This window comes from Onychomys torridus, chromosome 5 (genome assembly GCF_903995425.1).
Source record: "Onychomys torridus chromosome 5, mOncTor1.1, whole genome shotgun sequence".
Lineage (NCBI taxonomy): Eukaryota > Metazoa > Chordata > Mammalia > Rodentia > Cricetidae > Onychomys > Onychomys torridus.
In genome coordinates, this window is record NC_050447.1 from 33,252,312 (window position 1) to 33,272,715 (window position 20,404).

Here is a 20,404-nt window from a genome sequence, read left to right on the forward strand (position 1 = left end):
AGTAGAGCAGGATACTGATACTTGCTCATTCACTTACTCATTCAATAAATAGTTCTTCAACTCCCACTATGAGCCAGGACAATGGTGACGAGCACTTCTGAGAGCTCTGCCCCCACAGTGCTTAGAGACCACAGTCAGGTACCTTAATCTCACACACAAGGCCACTAACATGGCTTGCTTGCTACCTGGTGCCAATACAGGGCACAAAAGGAGTTGGTTAGAAGCTTCACAGAGTGGAAAGAGGGAGGCTATCTGCAGAGAAAGTGCTTGAAGAATGTCTGACTGAAAGGGTGACTCCTGAGCTAGCCAGAGGCCAAGGGATGCCAGTGTTGAGAGTTCCAGAGAGACTCAACCTCTGACCACAAATGGGTGCCTGGGCAGAAGTGATGCTGTACAAGGTTAAGGACAAAGCACCTGGTCAGATAATAAGAACTGGAGAGGGAGGCTGGAAAGACGGCTCAGTGGTTAAGAGCATTGGCTGCTCTTCCAGAGGACCCGGGTTCAATACCCAGCACCCACAGAGCAGCTCATAGCTGTCTGTAACTCCAGTTCCAGGGGATCTGAAATTCTCACACAGACTTGCATGCAGGCAAAATGCCAACGCACATAAAAAAAACCATCAAAAAAGAAGAACTGGGGAGTAGTGGGGCACTCACAAGGGCCCAGGGCTCTGGACCAAACAAGTGTTCTGGGGAAAAGATGGGAGGGCTGGAGAAGTGGAAAGCTGAGAGAGGCTGAGGGTGTCTCTGGTAAGAGCCTGGGAGGATGAAGATGTTGGTATCCCAAGAGTCCCAGGTCTACCATACCGGGTTGGTGAGATCAACCCTCAGGACCAGGGTCAGGGTCAGAAATCCGGGGACCTTTTAAGATTAATGAAAGCACTCCTGAGTATGCCTGACATACGTCAAAAGATAAGGTGCTACAGGAGTCAGGAAACAGGGAAGCCAAGGAATGGAGGATCAGGGACGTAGGGCTGGTGAGAGCTAGAAGCATCTGATTAATGGGAGGGGTAAGGGTTGGAGTCAGCACATTTACCCCATTAGGGGTCAGTCAGGCTAGCTCTCTATTCAACCATAACCCATTCCTTGGAAGGGCTAGCATTCCAGCCCTGGCCTGGCCTTGGAGAAGATAAGGCTTTGGCCGGGATGGCCAAAGTGTGCTTCCAATATGCATACCCAGATCTTACCAGGTTAGTCACATATCCCAGTAGCAAAATCTCTGTAACTCCCCAGAAAGCAGTACCCAACGAGTGGTGAATGCGTACATGGCCTGGCTATGATCTCTAATATATTAGCCAGACGATAGCAGAAAAGGCTTTCTGACCCTACAGTGGGAAACTGAGGCTGGCTGAAAAAATGCGGAGGGATGAAGAGGCTGCGCTTCAACCCAGGAGGTGTGGGATGGTTAGGCTTCCCAGCTCTCTTTTGGCCTTTCCAGACCAATTTTCTCCAACCACCCCAACTTTCAGTGTCAGCTCCAAAAACCCGTTTATAGTGACAGGAAGGGAGCCTGAGGTCTTTAGAACTGCAGCGATCTGGGTAAGAGGCAAGTAGGAGGGGTTCCCTAGCGCCCCCTACCCCAGTTTTAAGGTCTGCATGCGATTCCCAGGAAGCCGCCCGCTTCCCGCAGACGCCTTCGGGTTCCCCAAGGTCTCCCCTCCCACGAGCTGGTGGACACGGTAGGCAGACAACTCTGCCCGGCTACCCGCGAAGGTGGAGCGAGCTGTGCGCTCCCCTTAGGGGTGCGGGAGCCGGGGGAGTGGGGGGGGGGGGGGCGCAGGAGGGGGGGCCCGGCGGGGCGGGGCGGCGGGGCGGAGGGAGGGAGAGAGGGAGAGAGGGAGGGGCGGGCGCCGGCGGCGGCGACAGCGGCAGCTGCGGCGCGAGCAGGCCAGGCAACGCCGAGAGCACCGACAGCGCGAGCTCCTTGAAGCCCAGTGCAGCCATGTGAGTGTCCGTGCGGTTTCCGAAGGCCGTGGCCGGGAGAGGGGGCGGGCGGTGGATCCCGTGCCTCCCGCACCCGCGCCGCCCAGCGGCTCGCGGGTCTGCGACCGGGTCCCGCCTCACCGCATTCTCGCGACCCGGATCGCGCGGTGTCTTTCCTCCCCACTCCCCCACCCCCATCCCGGGCGCGGAGGACGCAGCTTCGTCCTACAAAAGCCGCCGCCTCCGGGTCTGCCGCGCCCGCCGCCGCCGCCGCCTTCTTCCCTTCCGTAGCCAGGCCGCGGCGGCCGTGCCCCGGGGCTCCGCGGTGGGCAGGCCCGAGGGCGAGCCTGAGGCGCCTATCTGGGCCTGGGATTGGCTTTTCTCCCCGAGCCTGTGCTGCCCACGGAGCGACGGGAGGCTGATCTGGGAATGGGAAGGGGGCGACAGGGTGCAGGAGACCTCCCAGATGAGCTAGTCTTCCCGGTCCTTCCGACCTAAGCTGCTTTGGGGCCAGGCCCGAGGTGACTGAGCCTGCCCGAGGCCACACTCTCCACCCAAACCAAAGCTGAAGCCGGAGAAGGTCGCACTGGTGGAGGTCGGTGACCAGACCCTGTCCCTGGAGATGGAAGCTGCTACGGAGACTCAGCAAACAGTCAGAACTGAGCATCTTGTAGAACTGGTTTGGGGAAGGGGTTGTTCGCGTGGACTAGAGCCCCGGCTAAGTCAGCTTCAACACCCTCTGTCCCCCTAGCCCGAGTTAAGCCTGGATCTGACCTCTGTGGCTGGCCCTTCCAAACCAGTTCTGATATATGTGCAGACTGGACTCTTGTGTGTACAATCTAATATAATAATAACGGTGCCCTGGCCACCATGTGGGTGGCTGCGTGCGTCTTGGGTCTGCAGCATTCAGCTGACATGCAGCCTTTGGAGGTCTATGACCATCTGGCAGATGCACATACTGGGCCAGAGAGATTAGCATCGTTCTCAAGGTCACACAGCTGTGTTGGGGAGAAGCCAGAATTTGATCTGAATCTTTGCCCCTGCACCCATCCACCATCCTAGTATTGACAAGGAGGGTTGGGTAGGGGGCAAAACCGTAAGAGCTACACAACAATACAGCCAGACAAGGACTGGCATGTCTCCCTCGTCTGCCTCCTACCGGGTCCCGGGTCCTGTGGGCAGCAGAGCGGGATGAGCAGACCCAGAGCCTGGGTTTGGGTAGGAGGGAGGGGTAGCACACAGAGCACTGGACTAGGCTATGCCTAGGTGGAAAAGCAGGCGAGGAAAGCGAGGGTGAGTCAGAGCGTTCCCAATTCGCCACCGCTGGGACTCGCGTCCTAGCCAGACCCAACTGGGGGAGGCTGTCCAGCTCCCAGAACACGGCGGGACAGGGAATGTGACCAGCTGACCAGGGAGGAGGCCGGCAGGAAGTGAGGCCACCAAGCAGTCTCCACCCGGTTCCGGGGTGGGGTGGGGGTCCTAGGCCAGAGCAGGCCCCCCTCCCCTCTAAATTGCCGGTTCTGGTTGGCGGCTGCCAGATGACGTCAGCAGCAGGTTTGGGGCAGTTGCCATGGAGACAGGGACAGGCTTCTACGCGCGACCCCCTTCTCCCTTGCAGCCACCCTTTTGCCTGGGATATTTATAGCTTCTGTTTACCTCAGTCTCCTGTGGCCCTACAGCTGAGCCGGGCTGGACCCACTCGCGGAGAGGCTATGGCTAGTGTGACCGATCACGGCACTAGATGGACAATAATACTGTTAGTGGTACTTTCCGTCCCATACAGGTGGATTAGTCTTGGCACACAGGAGCTATTGGGGGGTCTATGAAAACAGAGTTCGTGCAGGCAGTCAAGATGCCATTCACTGTTGAGCCGCACGCCTCATAACCTTTGGGACCTGGATCCATTAGCTGGGGGTGGGAGTGGGGTGTCAGCCTTCTCCGTCCACCCCGACAGGGATGAGACTGCCTCCCCCAGAGATGGCCAGTCAATTGATTGTACATTCTCCATGACTAAATAGTGAGGTGGGGTGGGGGGTTGGTGTTAGTCACAGTTCCTGAGTATAAGTGGCAGCAGAGACACTGCCAGGGAAAGAAAATGGAACAACTATTCTCTGAATTCCGAATCCCAGGACACCGCCACCCTGTCGCATTCCCAGGGAGCAACCCTTGCCCCACACGTATGGTAAGGGAGGTAATAAAGTGGGGAGGGAAAAGAATCTTAGGTTGGGTAGGAAATCCAGACTTGTATCCTATGATCTACCTCTCTAGCAGGTCAGGATCCTGTTCCAAAGACTGGGCAGCCCAGTTCCCACACTCAGCTCCCTCCTCCCTTGGTCGCCCAGATGCTCAGGTCTTTGTGGAGGGCCCCGGAAATTACAGTAGTGGGCAAGCAAGTAGGCCCCAGGACCCAGAGTAGACTGGTGGGAAAACAGACCCTGGAGAATTACAACCTAGCCCTGTGGTCTTGAGGGCCAGAGAGAGGAAGCTATAGAGGCGCCAAAAAGGGGGAACCATCCCAGAGCAGGCTTCCTGGAAGAAGAAGTTAGGGAGACAGAAGAAAAAGGAGAAGGGGTCAGTCAGGCTAAGAGTAGTGAAAAGATGGGGCTGGGAATGTAGTTCAGTGGTAGAGTGCTTGCCTAAGAGCCTAAGCTTGAACCTAGCCCCTCCCCCCCCCCCCCAACTCCCTCTCTCTCTCTCTCTCTCCCTCTCTCTCTCTCTCTCTCTCCCTCTCTCTCTCTCTGGTGGAAAAGGGATATGGGAGGGATGGAGTTTGCTGCCCAGATGCTAAGAACCTTGAGTGTGCCAGGAGGGGTCACAGTTGCTAGAGAGGTCGACAGGGGCCCAGGAAGGAAGAAGCATAGGACTTTATTCTTAGGAACAGGAGGTAGCTGTGAATTTTTCATAAGAGTCTGAATAGAGAGATTCTAGAGATCTATAGAGTCTGAGATGAGAAAGCCTAGGCTTGAATCTGGGCCCTGCCACTTCCTAGCTTCGTAATCTTGGGTAAATTAAAATTATTATCAATAGCAGCTAATACTTGTTGTGTACTACATGTACTGCCCTGAACACTCCCCATAGATATCTCACCCCATGCTTCCAGCAGTGATTGTGGTTATCATCCACAGGAGATTCTGAAGTCCAAAAGCTTAAGAAGGTCTTGGCCCTGCAAGTTCAAGGCCAGCCGGGTCTACAGAGCAAGTTCCAGGACAGCCAGGGCTCCACAGAGAAAGTCTGTCTCAAGAAACAAAGAAAAGTCTCACCCAAGGTCACATACAGCCAGTTGACCTCAGCTGTGAAGCAGGCTAATAAAATCTCCCTACATAGGTTTCTTGCTGGAGTTAAATGACCTTGGTTCAGCAGAGTGCCTGGCATACAGCAAACACAAAAAGGGACAGGGTTGTTTTGCTGTTGGTGGTGGTGTTTTTGGCATTGTTGGTGACTGGAATTTTCAAAAGACTGTTAGTGAATAAAGAATGGTTGCCGGGTGGTGGTGGCACACGCCTGTAATCCCAGCACTCGGGAGGCAGAAGCAGGTGGATCTCTGTGAGTTCGAGGCCAGCCTGGTCTACAGAGCTAGTCCAGGACAGGTACCAAAGCTACAGAGAAACCCTGTCTCAACCCCCCCCCCAAAAAAAAGGGGGGGTTGGGGATTTAGCTCAGTGGTAGAGCACTTGCCTAGCAAGTGCAAGGCCCTGGGTTTGATCCTCAGCTCTGGCAAAAAAAAAAAAAAAAAGTAAGAAAAAGAAAAAGAAAAAGAAAAAAAGAATGGTTGATTGCAGGATAAAGCGGAGACAGGGAGCCTATAGGAGGCTGCTAGGATTCTAGGCTAGAGTTGGTAATAGCTTGGACCTGATGTGAGGGTGCAGATTCTAGAGACACATTCTCTATGAGTGTATGTTTGTATATATGTATGTATACTGGGCATTAAACTAGGACCTTAAGCAAGCTGACCAAGTATTTTGCCTCTGAGCTATACCCCCAGACTTTAAAAAAAAAAAAAAAAATCTTAAAAAAAATATTGAGTTCAAAGCCAGCCTGGTCTACAAATCGAGTTCCAGGACAGGCTCCAAAGCTACACAGAGAAACACCACCACCACCACCAACACACACACAAATTGTAATAGGTTAGCCAGACTGGCCTTGAATCCACTTTGTAGTTCAGGTAGGCTTGAATATTTGATCTTTCTGCCTCAGCCTCCCAGGTAGAAGGGATTATAAACTTGTACCCCCAGGACTGCATCTAAAGACATCTAGAAGGTTGATCGGCCAAGAGTGGGTGACTGAGTGGAGGTGGAGTGTAACTCAGAGCAGGACCAAGGATGACTCCCAGTTTCTGTTTTGAACAACTGGGCAGATAGATAATAGCACTGTCATAGAATGGTTAAAACTTGGAAAAGTGGTCAGTTCAGTCCAGTGACCTCAAACTCAGTTCACCTCCCTTTACAAGCCACTATGCATTGTCAGTTACTCTGTGGATAGTCATCTGGGAGGCAGTTGGATAAGCAGGCCTAATGCTTACAAGAGTGGTTTGGTTAAGGATAGATAAGGATATAGAGAGGTACATAGCCCAAGGGCTGAGACAATGAAGTCCATTTGAGGATAAAGAGAGAAACAAACCCTCTGTGGGAAAAGAAAATGTGCTGAGAGAAGTAGGGAGAAAAACAGAAGTATGTTGCTTCTTTTTTTTTTTTTTTTTTGGTTTGTTTGATTTTTTGTTTTTCGAGACAGGGTTTCTCTGTGTAGTTTTGGTGCCTGTTTTGGATCTTGCTCTGTAGACCAGGCTGGCCTTGAACTCACAGAGACCCACCTGCCTCTGCCTCCCAAGTACTGGGAATAAAGGCATGTGCCACCACCACCCAGCTGCTTCTTCTTTTTTTAAGTTTATTTTTATTTTGTGTGCATTGGTGTTTTGCCTGAATATATGTCTGTGTGAGAGTGTTGGATCCTGGAGTTACAGACAGTTGTGAGCTGCCATGTGGGTGCTGAAAATTGAACCCAGTTCCTCTGGAAGAGCAGCCAGTGCTCTTAACTGCTGAGCCATCTCTCCAGCCCCACTGCTTCTTGAAATTCATGGAAGGAAGGGCTTAATGAAGAGGAAGGGAACCACAGAATCCAATACTTTATTGAAATCGAGCAGGATAAGAAACAGACATTAGATACTGAGTTGATTCAGCAACAGAGAGGTCATTGTTGACCTTGTCAAGACTAGTCACAGAAGGGGTGGGTGCAAAAAGCCAGCCAGCATAGGAAGAGGAGTAGGTGGGTGTGGCCAGGAAATGGAGGTGACCATTCTTCCAGAAACTTGACTCAGAAAGGAGCAGAGCAATTGGGGAGAGGAATGGGGTAGCTAGAGAAAGGCACAGGACACACTGGGATGTAATTTTTTTTTAATTTATTTATTTTGTGTGTGTGGTTTTTCAAGACAGGGTTTCTCTGTGTAACAGTCCTGGCTGTCCTGGCATCTGCTTTGTAGACCAGGCTGGCCTTGAACTCACAGATGTCCGCCTGCTTCTGCCTCCCGGGTGCTGGGATTAAAGGCATGTGCCACCACTGCCCGACTGTAATTTATTTTCTATAGTTATTCATTCACTGTCTGAGTGTGTGCATGAGTTTTGAATCCAAAAGTTTGAGCATACTAAGCATGTACTTTTTACCATTGAGCTACATCTAGATTCCCTGTAGTTGCTTAAATCCAACTATATAGTAAAATCTAATGTATGCAGCAAGTAGCTAGAAACAGTGGCATACACCTAAGGTCCAAGCTTCTCAGGAAGCTAAGGCAGCAAGATTGCTTGAGCCTAGAGTTTTTGAGGCTAGCTTGGGGAATATAGCTAAAACCCCATCATTCCTACACACACATGCACAAGTCTGTCCTAAATGCACATCATGATACATTTTGTAATGGAACACACCTATATATGACTGGGAAATAGAACCCACAGCAGGAAATAAAGCCTTGCTAACACTTTGGAAGACCCCTTTGCCTACTTCCAGTTACAGCCCAAGGATAACTGCTGTCTGAATTAGGGTTTCATTAGTGTGGTAAAACACCGTGACCAAAAGCAGCTTGGGGAGGAGAGGGTTAATTCCTTTTATACTTTCAGGTAACAGTTCATCACTGAGGGAAGTCAGGGCAGGAACTCAAGTAGTGCCGGGACCTGGAGGCAGGAACTGAAATATAAGCCATAAAAGAATGCTGCTTAATAGCTGCCCGTGGCTCATTCAGTTTGCTTTCTTTTTTCTTTTGGTTTTTCGAGACAGGGTTTCTCTCTGTAGCTTTGGGCCTTTCCTTGGAACTCGCTTTGGAGACCAGGCTGGCCTCGAACTCACAGATATCCTCCTGGCCCTGCCTCCCGTTTTCTTTTCTTTCTTTTGTTTTTTTGAGACAGGGTTTCTTTTTGCTTGGTTGGTTTTTTAATTCCTTTTTTTTTTTTTTTTTTTTGCCGGAGCTGAGGACCGAACCCAGGGCCTTGTGCTTGCTAGGCAAGTGCTCTACCACTGAGCTAAAAATCCTCAACCCTTGTTATTTTGTTTTTAAAGACTTATTTATTTATTATGTATACAGCATGTTTGACTGCAGGCCAGAAGAGGGCACCAAATCTCATTACAGATGGTTGTGAGCCACCATGTGGTTGCTGGGAATTGAACTCAGGACCTCTGGAAGAGCAGTCAGTGCTCTTAACCTCTGAGCCATCTCTCCAGCCTGAGACAGGGTTTCTTTGTGTAGCTTTGGTGCCTGTCCTGGATTTCTCTCTGTAGACCAAGCTGGCCTTGAACTCACAAGAGATCTGCCTAGCTCTGCCTCCTGAGTGTTGTTATTAAAGGTGTGCACCATCACTACCTAACTTCAGTTTGCTTTTCTTTTTTGTTTTTTTGAGACAGGGTTTCTCTGCATAGTTTTGTGCCTTTCCTGGATCTCACTCTGTAGACCAGGCTGGCCTCGAACTCATAAAGATCTGCCTGCCTTTGCCTCCTGAGTGCTGGGATTAAAGGCATGCACCACCACCGCCTGGCTCTTTTTTTTGAGGACCGAACCCAGGGCCTTGCACTTGCTAGGCAAGCGCTCTACCACTGAGCTAAATCCCCAACCCCTCAGTTTGCTTTCTTATACACCCCAGGACCACTTGCTCAAGGGTAGCACCACTCCCAATTGGGTTAGACTCTCCCACATCCATCATTATAAAAAAACATGCAGAGCCAGTGTGGTAGTACATGCCTTTAATCCCAGCACTCAGGAGACAGAGGCAGGCAGATCTCTATGAGGTCAAGGTTAGCCTGATCTACATAGCAAGTTTCAGGCCAGTCAAGCAAGGCTACATAGCTAGATCCTATTAAAAAAAAAAAAAAAAAAAAAAAAAAAACCGAAGAAGAAGAAAAAGAAAAAGAAAATGCTTCTTGCCTACAGTAGTTCAGTCTGATGGAGACATTTTCTCAATTAAGATTCCCTCTTGCTAGATACATCTAGATTTGTGTCAAGTTTACAAAAACCAACCAGGACAATTACTAATCTGACTTCTGCCATCATAAATTGGTTTTGTGTGCTTTTTGTTTGTTCTGGTTTTATTTTTGTTTTTTGAGACAGGGTCTCTTGTAGCCTAGGCTAGCCATGAACTTCTGATCTTCCTGCCTCTGCCTCCTGAGCGATAATAGGGATGGGCTACCATGCCCATATACTTTCTCACCTGTTTTTGAACTTCATTATCAAGGGAACCATAAATATTCCCTTACTTGTGTTTGGTGTCTGTTACTACTTGATATACCTGTAAGATTCACTCATGTTACTGGATGTAATTGTATTTTTCATTGATTTTATCACATAGTTATTCTGTTATTATTGATGGGCATTAGAATAGTTTTCAGGCTTGTTTTCACATTTAGTGTGAGAGCGACTTGACTTTACTGGTAAGTTGAAGAGAAAGTCTGAGACATCCATCTTCTCTGAGAAGGAAGAAAAAAGATTAGTACCATACAGGATAATCTCCTAGGTAGTAAGTGAGAACCATCTGACGCTGAGAATTGCTCTGTGATTCCAGCTACTGTGCCAAGACCTCCCGGCTCAATCCAGGAGTGTAGGAGCTGCAAGGACAGGGAGTTAGTTTGCCAGGGTTGGTTTCTGCCACCCAAGACAGAGTGTGGAGTGCTGAAATTAACAGCAGGCAAGAGATAGAAGGGTGGCTGCGGCTGCGGCTGGGAAGAGGGTGTGCAGAGAAAGGAAGGGAGGAAGGTGGGAGGGAGCTGGAAGAGAAAGCAGGCAGAGGCGGACTGTGCTCTCTGTGCACAGTGGTGTCTGTGAAATTCTGGGGTGTATCTCCAGTGACTGGCACATGCTTGCCACTCAGTGGGTAGCTGAATAAATGAGTTGTGTTCTGGGGACCAGAGGTCTCAGGTAACAAGCAGATGTGGTAGTGGTGATGGAGAAAACTGACAATTCTGGACAGTGAGGCTGTGGTTTAGGAAAAGGGAATTCCAGAGCAGACGATAAGGCAAAGGTATTGGGTATGGGAGCTGAAAGACACATAAAGGCTTGTATTAGGTGGGCAGTCCACAGGAATGCATAGTTCCTGCTGGATGTAGACACAGGGTATTCAAGTAGGAGATGCTGGGATCAAGAAAGCTGGTACCAAGGGAATTCAGACTGGAGGGGAGCCAAGGGTAGAAGGATAACTTCTCAGTCCTAGCTTCCATTATGGGGGAAGCCCTGGCTGGGTGGTAGGTCCTGATCTTTTCCCTGGGTCCCAGGGAGGGGAGAGCCCCAGACTGAGCACCCTCTTTGTGAGTGTAAAGATATTGCAGGGGGCTTTGGAATTGTCAGTGTCTTGGAGGAGCCGAGTGGAGAGAATATATATACTATATGGATGATCTAGCCCCCATCCTTTCAGCTCCTCTCTCTCCTCAGCTTCCTCAGAGTCCTTATTATACAGTGTCCTTCATGGGCACAATCCCTGCACTCAACCCCCCAACTTCCTGCTTTCCCCCCTTCACACACACAGAACCCTAACTCCCAACCCTCTTTATGTTGAATCTTTCCTCAGCAGCCTGACAACCACTTTTGAACACCTTTCTTTCTTTTTTTACATTTATTTTTATTTCATAAGTATTGGTGATTTGCCTGCATACACACACACACACACACACACACACACACATCTGTGTGAGGGTGTCAGATTCCCTGGAACTGGAGTTACAGTTGTGAGCTTGTGAGCTGCTGGAAATTGAACCTGGGTCCTCTGGAAGAGAAGCCAGTGCTCTTAACCGCTGAGCCATCTCTCCAGCCCCTTGCACACCTTCCTATCACTGTCCCACTTGTCTCTTCAATCTGTTCTCCCATATTCATTTTGGGGTTCAACTCCCTTCACAGGCGCCCATAACCCCAAACCCTGTGTCAACCTACTCGGGAGGAAAGCTACTAGTCACCCCTTGCAGAGGCCAAGCAGACTGAGGTCGGGTGCCCCCCTAGTCCAGGGAACCAGTCCCGCCCCATCCCGGCTGGCTGAGTCAGGAGGCAGGAACTGGGCGGGCGGGAGGCGCGGAGAGCAGCCGAAACCAGGGCCAGAGCCGCTGGCAGTGAGCTGGGAGCCCAGCGGGGCCAGTACCAAAAGCCCCAGGCCAGCGGGACACCGTGGGTGAGCGCGGGCCCGGGGCCATCCAAAACCTACCATGAACTCCAAGAAGAGAGGTAGGACTCGGCTCGGAGTTGCGAAGGCTCCGGAGATGGCCACAAGGGATGCAGACGGGATTCTGGGGGCCTAGGGTGCGTGTTTCGTTCGAGTTGTTGGGGTGGAGGTTCGGCCGGGACTCCTTCCCTCCCACGGCAGGGGAAGCGTGCGTCCGTGACTCAGTTTCCAAGAAGAGTGTATAGAAAGGTGGAGGAGGCGGGGCCCTTCTCTCCGCACTGCCCCCCACTCTGGGAATCCCCGGGCGCCCAGCCGGGAGGACGCTGGCGTCAAGGCGTCTGCTAGTCGGTGTGAGTTGGGGGCATCGTTTACACTGGGCGGTGGGTTACAGGAGTGGGTTACAAACCTGCCGCCAGGCGTGTCTCTCCGCTCTACTGAGATCCTAACCCGCGCCCCGCCTCATGACCTTCCACGGCCTCCCGGGGTGGTGGCACCCGAGCTTTCAGCCACTTGGGGGGGGCGGTCAGGGGAAGGGCTGGGGATGCCGCCCCGCCCCCGGGTAAACAGGCGCTTCCGCACATTCTTCGCGCGCCCCGCCCCTTTCCTGCTTCTTCCCAGCTGGAGGAGGGTCCCCGCGCGACCCCCCCTTCCTGCCCCGCGACAGGCGGAGCCCTCACCTCCGCAGGAAGTAGGGGCAGAGCGGAGGCCACGCTGAGTCCGAGGCCGAGTCGCCTGCCACTGCCCTGTCATTAGCGAGGGGGCCAATGAGGCTAAGACTGCCAAGGCTGGAGCCCATTGGGGCAGATGTTCTTGGCGACCAGGGAGGGCCTGTTCCAGCCCTGGGACCCGGCCACGGGAAGGGGGCTTCTTCAGGGACCCGATTAGTGCTGGACACACACCCCCGCCACCCCCAGGGAGCCCCGCGCGGACTCATTCCATGATGTCCCTGTCGGTGCGGCCGCAGCGCCGCCTGCTCAGCGCCCGGGTCAGTAGGAGCCAGTCCTTCGCAGGCGTCCTCGGCAGCCACGAGCGCGGGCCCAGGTACGCGACAAGGGGCTTAATGGGGTTGAGAGAGTTAGATGGGGTTGGGACTGGGTGTGTAAGGAGGGCTTGGGGGAGTCTTGCTGACCCTTTTCTAAAGGCAGTCTCTTCTTCAGGAGCTTCACGGTCTTCAGCCCACCAGGGCCCCCGCGGAAGCCCCTAGTGCTCTCCCGAGTATCGAGGATGTTTTCCGTAGCCCATCCAGCCCCCAAGGTGCCACAGCCAGAGCGGCTGGACCTGGTGTACGCTGCCCTTAAGCGGGGACTGACGTAAGCAACTCCCTCCTTGTGCAGTGTCCCAGGATTCCACCTAAGTTTCTGCAAGTTTGTGTCTTCCCCAGCCAGGCACCCTTTTCCTACTGCCAGCACGCTGCCAGCTTGAGGCTGGATAAGTTGACTCTTGTCACTTGCCTTTCCCCTAGGGCCTACTTGGAAGTGCATCAGCAGGAGCAGGAGAAGCTCCAGCGCCAGATCAAAGAGTCCAAGAGGAATTCCCGCCTGGTGAGCAAGTGATAGGGGTGCCCTGGACCAGTGCCTCTTGCCTGTACAGTGTAGGGGCTGGGCCTTGTTGATATTGTTTGATATTGAGCTGTGTTCTGAGGTGAGTTGGCAGAGGATTCTATCCCAACTTGTTGAGTGCACTTTCTGCTTGAGACCTGGTGCCTTATCCCAAAAGCTTCCAGTGGGAGAGTTCAGGCCTCACTCATGACAGCAAGAGATTATATTGTGGTGGCACAGGAGAGGGCCAGGGTTCTTCCTGGGAAGATGGTTTCAAAAGGGGAAACATGTCTGTTGAATCCTGAAGAATAGCTGGGTGGGCAAGTACTTTCCTGGGGTCCTTCTGAGGCTTTCTAAGATTCCCTTCTTACCTCCCTCTGTAGGGCTTCCTGTATGACTTGGACAAGGTAAGTGTATATAAAATAGTGTTGGAAGGGGTTGGCTCATAGGGAGAGGAAAGAGTCCTAGGACTTCGCCTCGTTCTGACTCAACTCTCCCTTAGCAAGTCAAGTCCATTGAACGTTTTCTTCGACGACTGGAGTTCCACGCCAGTAAGGTACAGCATGCATGCAGAGTGGGGTGTGGGTTTGGATGTCAGAGGGGAAGGGGAAGGTCCTCCTGGGGCACCAGTGGTGAGTCTCAGTTCCCTCCTGCTACACCTATTGTCATTTTCCCAGATCGATGAGCTGTATGAAGCATACTGTGTCCAGCGGCGTCTCCGGGATGGTGCCTACAACATGGTCCGTGCCTATAGCACAGGGTCCCCGGGGAGTCGAGAGGCCCGGGATAGCCTGGCTGAGGCCACTAGAGGGCATCGAGAGTACACAGAGGTGAGAGATGCGGACCACTGTGGCAGAGACACAGGGTGTGGGCTGGTGAGAGAGAACTGGTTCTTCATTCCTTCACATTCTTACCCCTCCCCCCCTTCCCAGAGCATGTGTCTTCTGGAGAATGAACTAGAGGCCCAGCTGGGCGAGTTTCATCTCCGGATGAAAGGTACTGAGTTGTAGGGGCAGAGAGGCAGGAGTGGGTATGCTTATGGCCCTCAGCATGGCTCACCTTCTCCTTTTTGTGCCCAGGGCTGGCTGGCTTCGCCAGGCTGTGTGTGGGCGATCAATATGAGGTATGAGGTTGTACGTGAGAAGGCTGGGATGGGAGGGTCACAATCCCAAAGGCTGCTTCATCCTGCCTGTTTCTCCAGATCTGCATGAAGTATGGCCGTCAGCGCTGGAGACTACGAGGCCGAATAGAGAGCAGTGGGAAGCAGGTGTGGGACAGTGAAGAGACCGTCTTTCTTCCTCTACTCACAGAATTCCTGTCTATCAAGGTGATTTTTCTGACCAGATCCCTAAGACAGCTTGAACCCTGTTATCCTGTGACTTCCTTGTAACCATTTCTCCTAAGGCTCTCATTATTGTGGCCCCTCATAGCTCTATGGCCCTGTAAATGTGACTCTGTGACCTCTATGATCCCCATAACCCTCTTTATGTGACCTTGAAAACAATCTTTGTAACTCCTATACCTCATGACTTTGATACTGAGACCTTTTGATCTTCCAAACTTGTGGATATTTGCTTTCCATTGAAATCCCATGAGACCGTGAACCTACCAACGTGGACGTCTATGATGCTCATGCTCCCATATTGCCTCCGTGGCCCTATGATCCCTAGAATTCTCATCCTCCTGTAATCTGCACAGCCTGGTGACCCTGTGACTATCTTATAACCTCTATGCACACTGAGATTTCTGAATGCCCTGAAGCTCGTTAGCCCCTCCCCTCACTCATGTGACCCCCCTCCATGTACTCTTGGCCACAGGTGACAGAACTGAAGGGCCTGGCTAACCATGTAGTTGTGGGCAGTGTCTCCTGTGAGACCAAGGACCTATTTGCTGCCCTGCCCCAGGTTGTGGCTGTGGACATCAATGACCTTGGCACCATCAAGCTCAGCCTGGAAGTCATATGGAGGTTGGTAGGAAAGAAGGGCTTAGGGCAGGGTAAAAGGTTGTGCTAAGTAGCATGGCTAATGTCTTTTTCCCTTCACAGTCCCTTTGACAAGGATGACCAGCCCTCAGCTGCTTCTACAGTCAACAAAGCTTCCACTGTTACTAAGCGATTTTCCACATATAGCCAGAGCCCACCAGACACACCCTCACTTCGGGAGCAAGCCTTCTATGTGAGTCAAAATCTAGGCCCCAGGTCTTACCATCTCCTGGGGTCTTTTTGGTGTAACCCTGAAGTGTCTCTTTCTCTTAGAACATGCTGCGGCGGCAGGAGGAGCTAGAGAATGGGACAGCATGGTCCCTGTCATCTGAATCTTCAGATGACTCGTCCAGCCCACAGCTCTCAGGCACTGCTCGACATTCATCAACTCCCAAGCCCTTGGTGCAACAGCCGGAGCCTCTGCCCATCCAAGTTGCCTTCCGAAGGCCAGAGACTCTCACTTCTGGTTCCGTGGATGAAGAGCCAGTTGTGACTCCAGCCCTGGTCAACGGGCATACCCCTTACAGCCGGACTCTCAGCCACATCAGTGAGGCCAGTGTGGATGCTGCCCTGACTGAGGCTGTGGAAGCTGTGGGCTCAGAAAGCCTGACCCCAGGACCTAGTCCACTTGCAGATTCCACCCATGTGGAGCACTTGAGGAGTGTTCCTCCTGGGCTAGATACTGGCCGTTCTGCCACGAGACCCACCCCAAGTACAGCTGGCCCTGCCCCCACATTTATAGACCCTGCATCATCTACACAGCTAGACTTAGTTCACAAAGCCACAGACTCTGACCCTTCTGAGTTGCCAAGCCTCACACAGACAAGCTCTACCTACAGTGCTGTAAGCCCCATCAGCAGTGTTCCAAGCCTAACTTCCACTACTACAGATTCTACCCACAAACCCATGCCCTGCTCTATCCCCAGTGCTACAGACCAGGCTACCCCCAGCCCCACCCACACTACCCCCGGCCCCACCCACACTATCCCCAGCTCCACCCACACTACCCCCAGCCCCTCCCACACTACCCCCAGCCCCTCCCACACTACCCCCAGCCCCACCCATACCACCTTAAGCCTCATCCACACTACTGCAAGTCCCTCCAATGCCACTGGTCCAAGTCCCAGTCCCACTAGCCCTACTCGAAAAACTGCGATGTCAACTCATACCACTACAAGTCATACCACTAATGCTGTGGGCCCAGTCCAAACCACTACAAGCCCCATTTCTACAACTGAAAGCCCTACCCCTTCTATAGACCTTGCTACAATTTCTAGCTCCTCTGCAGACCCCATACTCCCAGGCACTGAACCTCTGCCTTGCAGTCACCCAGCCTCCACTCCCTACACTCAAACAGACCCCACAGCATCCTGCACCTCTCACCAGAGTCCTGATTGTTCTGATTCAAAGTCCCTCATAAGCCCTGCCCCAAATTCCCCAGAACAAGTTCTTAAGAGCCCAAGTTCCTCTCCCTCATCCATAGTCCCTGCACCCCAGCATTTGGAACTTAGCCTGGCCACAGCTGCTCAAGCCCCAGTCCCTGAAGCAACTGGAGGAGCTGGAGACAAAAGGCTTGAAGAGGCCCTGGGGACCCTAATGGCTGCCCTGGATGACTATCGTGGTCAGTTCCCTGAGCTTCAGGGCCTGGAGCAGGAGGTGACCCGACTGGAGAGTCTGCTCATGGTAAGGAGGCTGGGCTGGGCTGGGGCAGCACAGGGAGAGCTGCCAGCCCGTGGCAGTAGCTCTGATCCCCCTTTACCATCAGCAGAGACAAGGCCTGACTAGGAGCCGGGCCTCCAGTCTTAGCATCACTGTGGAACATGCTCTGGAGAGCTTCAGCTTCCTCAATGATGACGAAGATGAAGACAACGATGGTCCTGGGGCCAGGTGAGGGGGCCAGACAAGGAAGGACTGGGACCTAGTTGGGCAGGGAGAGATGAAGGGGAGGAGGTGAAGCAACGTAAGGCAGAGGAGGGGCAGGTGGGGTGGGGGAAAGGCAAGATGGAGGAAACTGGTGAGGTGGGGCCGGATAGAATACATGAGGACAGGTGTGTGGCGCAAGTGCGGTTGTGTTTCCTTGTGTACCTCATGTATCTTTGATGCCCACATCACCAACTCCATCCATCCCAGCATTTCTGGCCACCCTGCTCATCTCTGCAATGTCTGCCTCCCCTGCAAGTTCCCATCAGCTTGTGAGCCTCCTGCCTCTCTTCTTTCCCTTGACTTCATCTTGGACTCACCCCGTGAAGGAGCTCTTTCCGTGCCTCCCCATGTATCCCGTGTCCCTCGGTATCAGCCCCCTCCATCACGACCCCGACTCTCCCGGAAACCCCGGCCTCTCAGCTCTCATTCCTGGAGCAGACTTTACCGTTTCAGATTTGAGAGTCGCACCCGGTCCCTCCTTCCTTTACGACTTCCTAGGTTCCAGTCCCAAGCCTTGCGTCCCTTGCAGTCTGCATTTTATAGACCATCCCGCCTGCAATCCTACTGGCGCCCATCTCGGGGCCGGCAGCCCCTTTGGTCTTAGCAAGGGTTGCAAAAGGTTGACTATAAAGACCCATGCTACTCATTGCTGGTTACAGCCTCATCCTCCTGGAAGTCCTCTGTGAATTTGCCTACTGTCTGTGTCTGCACATTGTTCTTCCATTCTGGGTGGGAGGAGCTTAATAAAAATAATCTCTGGTGACCAGAGGTGATGTGTGTTGTTGGGGTGTTTGAATTTAATTTTTTTCTCAGGTCCACAAGCAGCCCAGAGGCTGTGGCAGAGGACAGATTAGACTCATCAAATGCCCAGTCCCTAAGCACAGGGTGTCCAGCCCTGGATGCTACCTTGGTCCAGCACCTGTATCACTGCAGCTGCCTCCTGCTGGTGAGGGGATAATACCCCCCACCCCCACCCCATTGCCCCAGGGAGCCCTGTACTCCAAACCTCACCTCTGAACCTCTCAGTTCCACACACCAATGCCCCAAGGTCCTGGCATTTGGCTTCCACTGAATATAATAGCTCCTATACCCTTCCCATTTCAGCCTCTCCCAATGCATGCTGGGACCTGAACTCCCCTGATCCATCCCCCACAACCCTTACCATGGGGTCTAAATTACTTGGCAACCCCTGTCCTCTAGAAACTGGGCACATTTGGGCCCCTACGCTGCCAGGAGGCATGGGCCCTAGAGCGGCTGCTGAGGGAGGCACGTGTGCTTGAGGAAGTGTGTGAGCGCAGCAGGCTGTGGGGAAACTCTGCCACTTCTGCCCAGGAAGGTAAAGGCCTCTTGGGCTGTGATGTCCAGTGGAGTGCATGCCTAACCTACTCCCATTTACGTGCCTGCCCCTCCTGCCTGACCTGCTCCGTTGCTGATGGTTTCCTCACTCCTCACAGTGGTGCAGTTCTCTGCCTCTCGGTCCGGCTTCCTGACCTTTTGGGACCAGTGTACAGAGGGACTCAGCCCCTTCATCTGCCCGGTGGAGCAGGTGCTCCTGACTTTCTGCGGCCAGTACGGTGCCCGTCTTTCCCTGCGCCAGCCAGGCTTAGCCGAGGCTGGTGAGTGGGCTGCCTACCTGCCCCTTCCTTCCTTAGCTCCCTTAGGGAAGGCCTTGTCATCTCATACTGACTGGCAGGCTGAGCACTGAAGAGAACTAGTGAGTGCTTGTTCTTAGAGTGTGGACAAGGAGTCCCTGGGCCTGAGCTAGAACAGGGACATTCTCTACCTGCTTAGAGGACTGGGTCTATCTCAACTCAGGCTGTGGTACTGTCTCTCCTGCAGTGTGTGTGAAGTTCCTGGAAGACGCCCTGGGACGGAAGCTGCCTAGGAGGCCCCAAGCGGGCCCCGGAGAGCAGTTCACCATCTTCCAGTTCTGGAGTTATGTAGAAGCCTTGGACAGCCCCTCCATGGATGCCTATGTGACAGAGACTGCAGAGGAGGGTGAGGCAGTGGCCCCGGCCACAGAATGCTTGCCCCATGGGTGGCCCCGAGGGCGTGAATGATGAGGGCGAAGCCTCTCACCCCAAGAGCTTTGCCAACTTGCCGTGCCCCTCCCCCCACTTTTTCTAGTGTTACTGGTACAGAATTTGAACTCTGATGACCAGGCTGTTGTGCTGAAAGCCCTGAGGCTAGCACCTGAGGGGCGCCTTCGAAGGGATGGGCTTCGGGCTCTTAGCTCCCTGCTGGTCCATGGCAACAACAAAGTCATGGCTGCGGTCAGCACCCAGCTTCGGAGCCTCTCGCTTGGTCCTGTCTTCCGGGAAAGGGTGAGTTTGGCAGGATTCTCTTGTGGATAAGGTGAGGACCGAGGGCTCCCAGTGTCTAATTCTGCCCTCTCACCTTGCCCAGGCTCTTTTGTGCTTCCTGGACCAACTTGAGGATGAGGATGTGCAGACTCGAGTGGCTGGATGCCTGGCTTTGGGCTGTATCAAGGTGATCCTTACCAACCTACCTACCCGCCGCTTCCACTCCAGGGCGGTTCCTACTTGTTAACACTGAACCTGCCTCCATGTTTTGTCCGATAGGCTCCTGAGGGCATTGAGCCCCTGGTGTACTTGTGCCAAACAGACACAGAGGCTGTGAGGGAAGCTGCCCGGCAGAGCCTACAGCAGTGTGGTAAGGCTGGGAAGTGGGAGACAGACGTGAGTTAAGGGGATTTGGGAACACCTTGGCTATTGGGAGTAGGGTGAGGTAATGCCAGGTGTGAGAAGGCCTGGAAGGCAAGGCCACTCTTGACCTTATCTTCAATCTTCACACCTTACAGGGGAAGAAGGACAGTCTGCTCATCGACGGCTAGAGGAGTCCCTGGATGCTCTGCCTCGCATCTTTGGGCCTAGCAGCATGGCCAGCACAGCATTCTGAACTCTCCAATCACCGGCTCCCAGCGTTCCTTCCCCCATTTCAGGGCTCACCAGGCACTGGCAGGGAGGGTGAGGGCTGGTTCCAGACACCTCTCTCCACAAATTCCTATCAATGAAAATCTAATATATTCTTCTGTTACCCCTGGGGTTGGTAGAGTGCCTGAAATGAAGTGCCTCCCAGCCTTGGTTCTGCATATCCTTTGCCACAGTGTCAGGGGCCCGGCCACATCTTTCTCTGCCTCACCACATCCCTTGGTTTTGTATTTTATTTACAGAGTTTTACAGAAAATAAAAAAGCAAAATGTGTTTCCTACATGGCTTGCTGCACTCCTGAACCTCTGCTCCAACACCTTCTGGTGTGCTCTTCCTGGCACTGTTGTGCCCACACTCCAGCTGTGACAACATCGTGGGCATTTGCCCTGGAAATCCTGGTGGAAGAAAGCCCAGAGTCCAGGGTTGTGCTTGGAGAAGACACAGAAGGGAAGAGAGCACCACCGAACAGGCTGAG

At 52.9% G+C, this 20,404-nt stretch overlaps 1 protein-coding gene across 2 annotated transcripts; it reads left to right on the plus strand.

Moving 5' to 3' along the window:
- Positions 1–1,823: 1,823 nt before the first annotated feature.
- On the plus strand, positions 1,824–20,220 carry Ripor1 (RHO family interacting cell polarization regulator 1). Of its 2 annotated transcripts, none has more exons than XM_036188054.1 (22): positions 1,824–1,943; positions 12,451–12,577; positions 12,694–12,846; positions 12,999–13,077; positions 13,458–13,481; positions 13,577–13,630; positions 13,752–13,904; positions 14,007–14,070; positions 14,154–14,197; positions 14,276–14,401; positions 14,892–15,040; positions 15,119–15,248; positions 15,329–16,738; positions 16,821–16,942; positions 17,792–17,924; positions 18,179–18,314; positions 18,433–18,594; positions 18,818–18,976; positions 19,106–19,302; positions 19,385–19,468; positions 19,561–19,651; positions 19,800–20,190. In XM_036188054.1, the coding sequence occupies exons 2-22, from the start codon at positions 12,474–12,476 to the stop codon at positions 19,895–19,897; spliced, it is 3,672 nt and encodes a 1,223-aa protein (XP_036043947.1). In that variant the 5' UTR covers positions 1,824–1,943; positions 12,451–12,473; the 3' UTR covers positions 19,898–20,190. The 2 variants fall into 2 exon arrangements, with proteins under 2 accessions (XP_036043947.1, XP_036043946.1); XM_036188053.1 differs by lacking the exon at positions 1,824–1,943 and adding an exon at positions 11,154–11,598 and having other exon boundaries at positions 19,800–20,220.
- Positions 20,221–20,404: the final 184 nt, after the last annotated feature.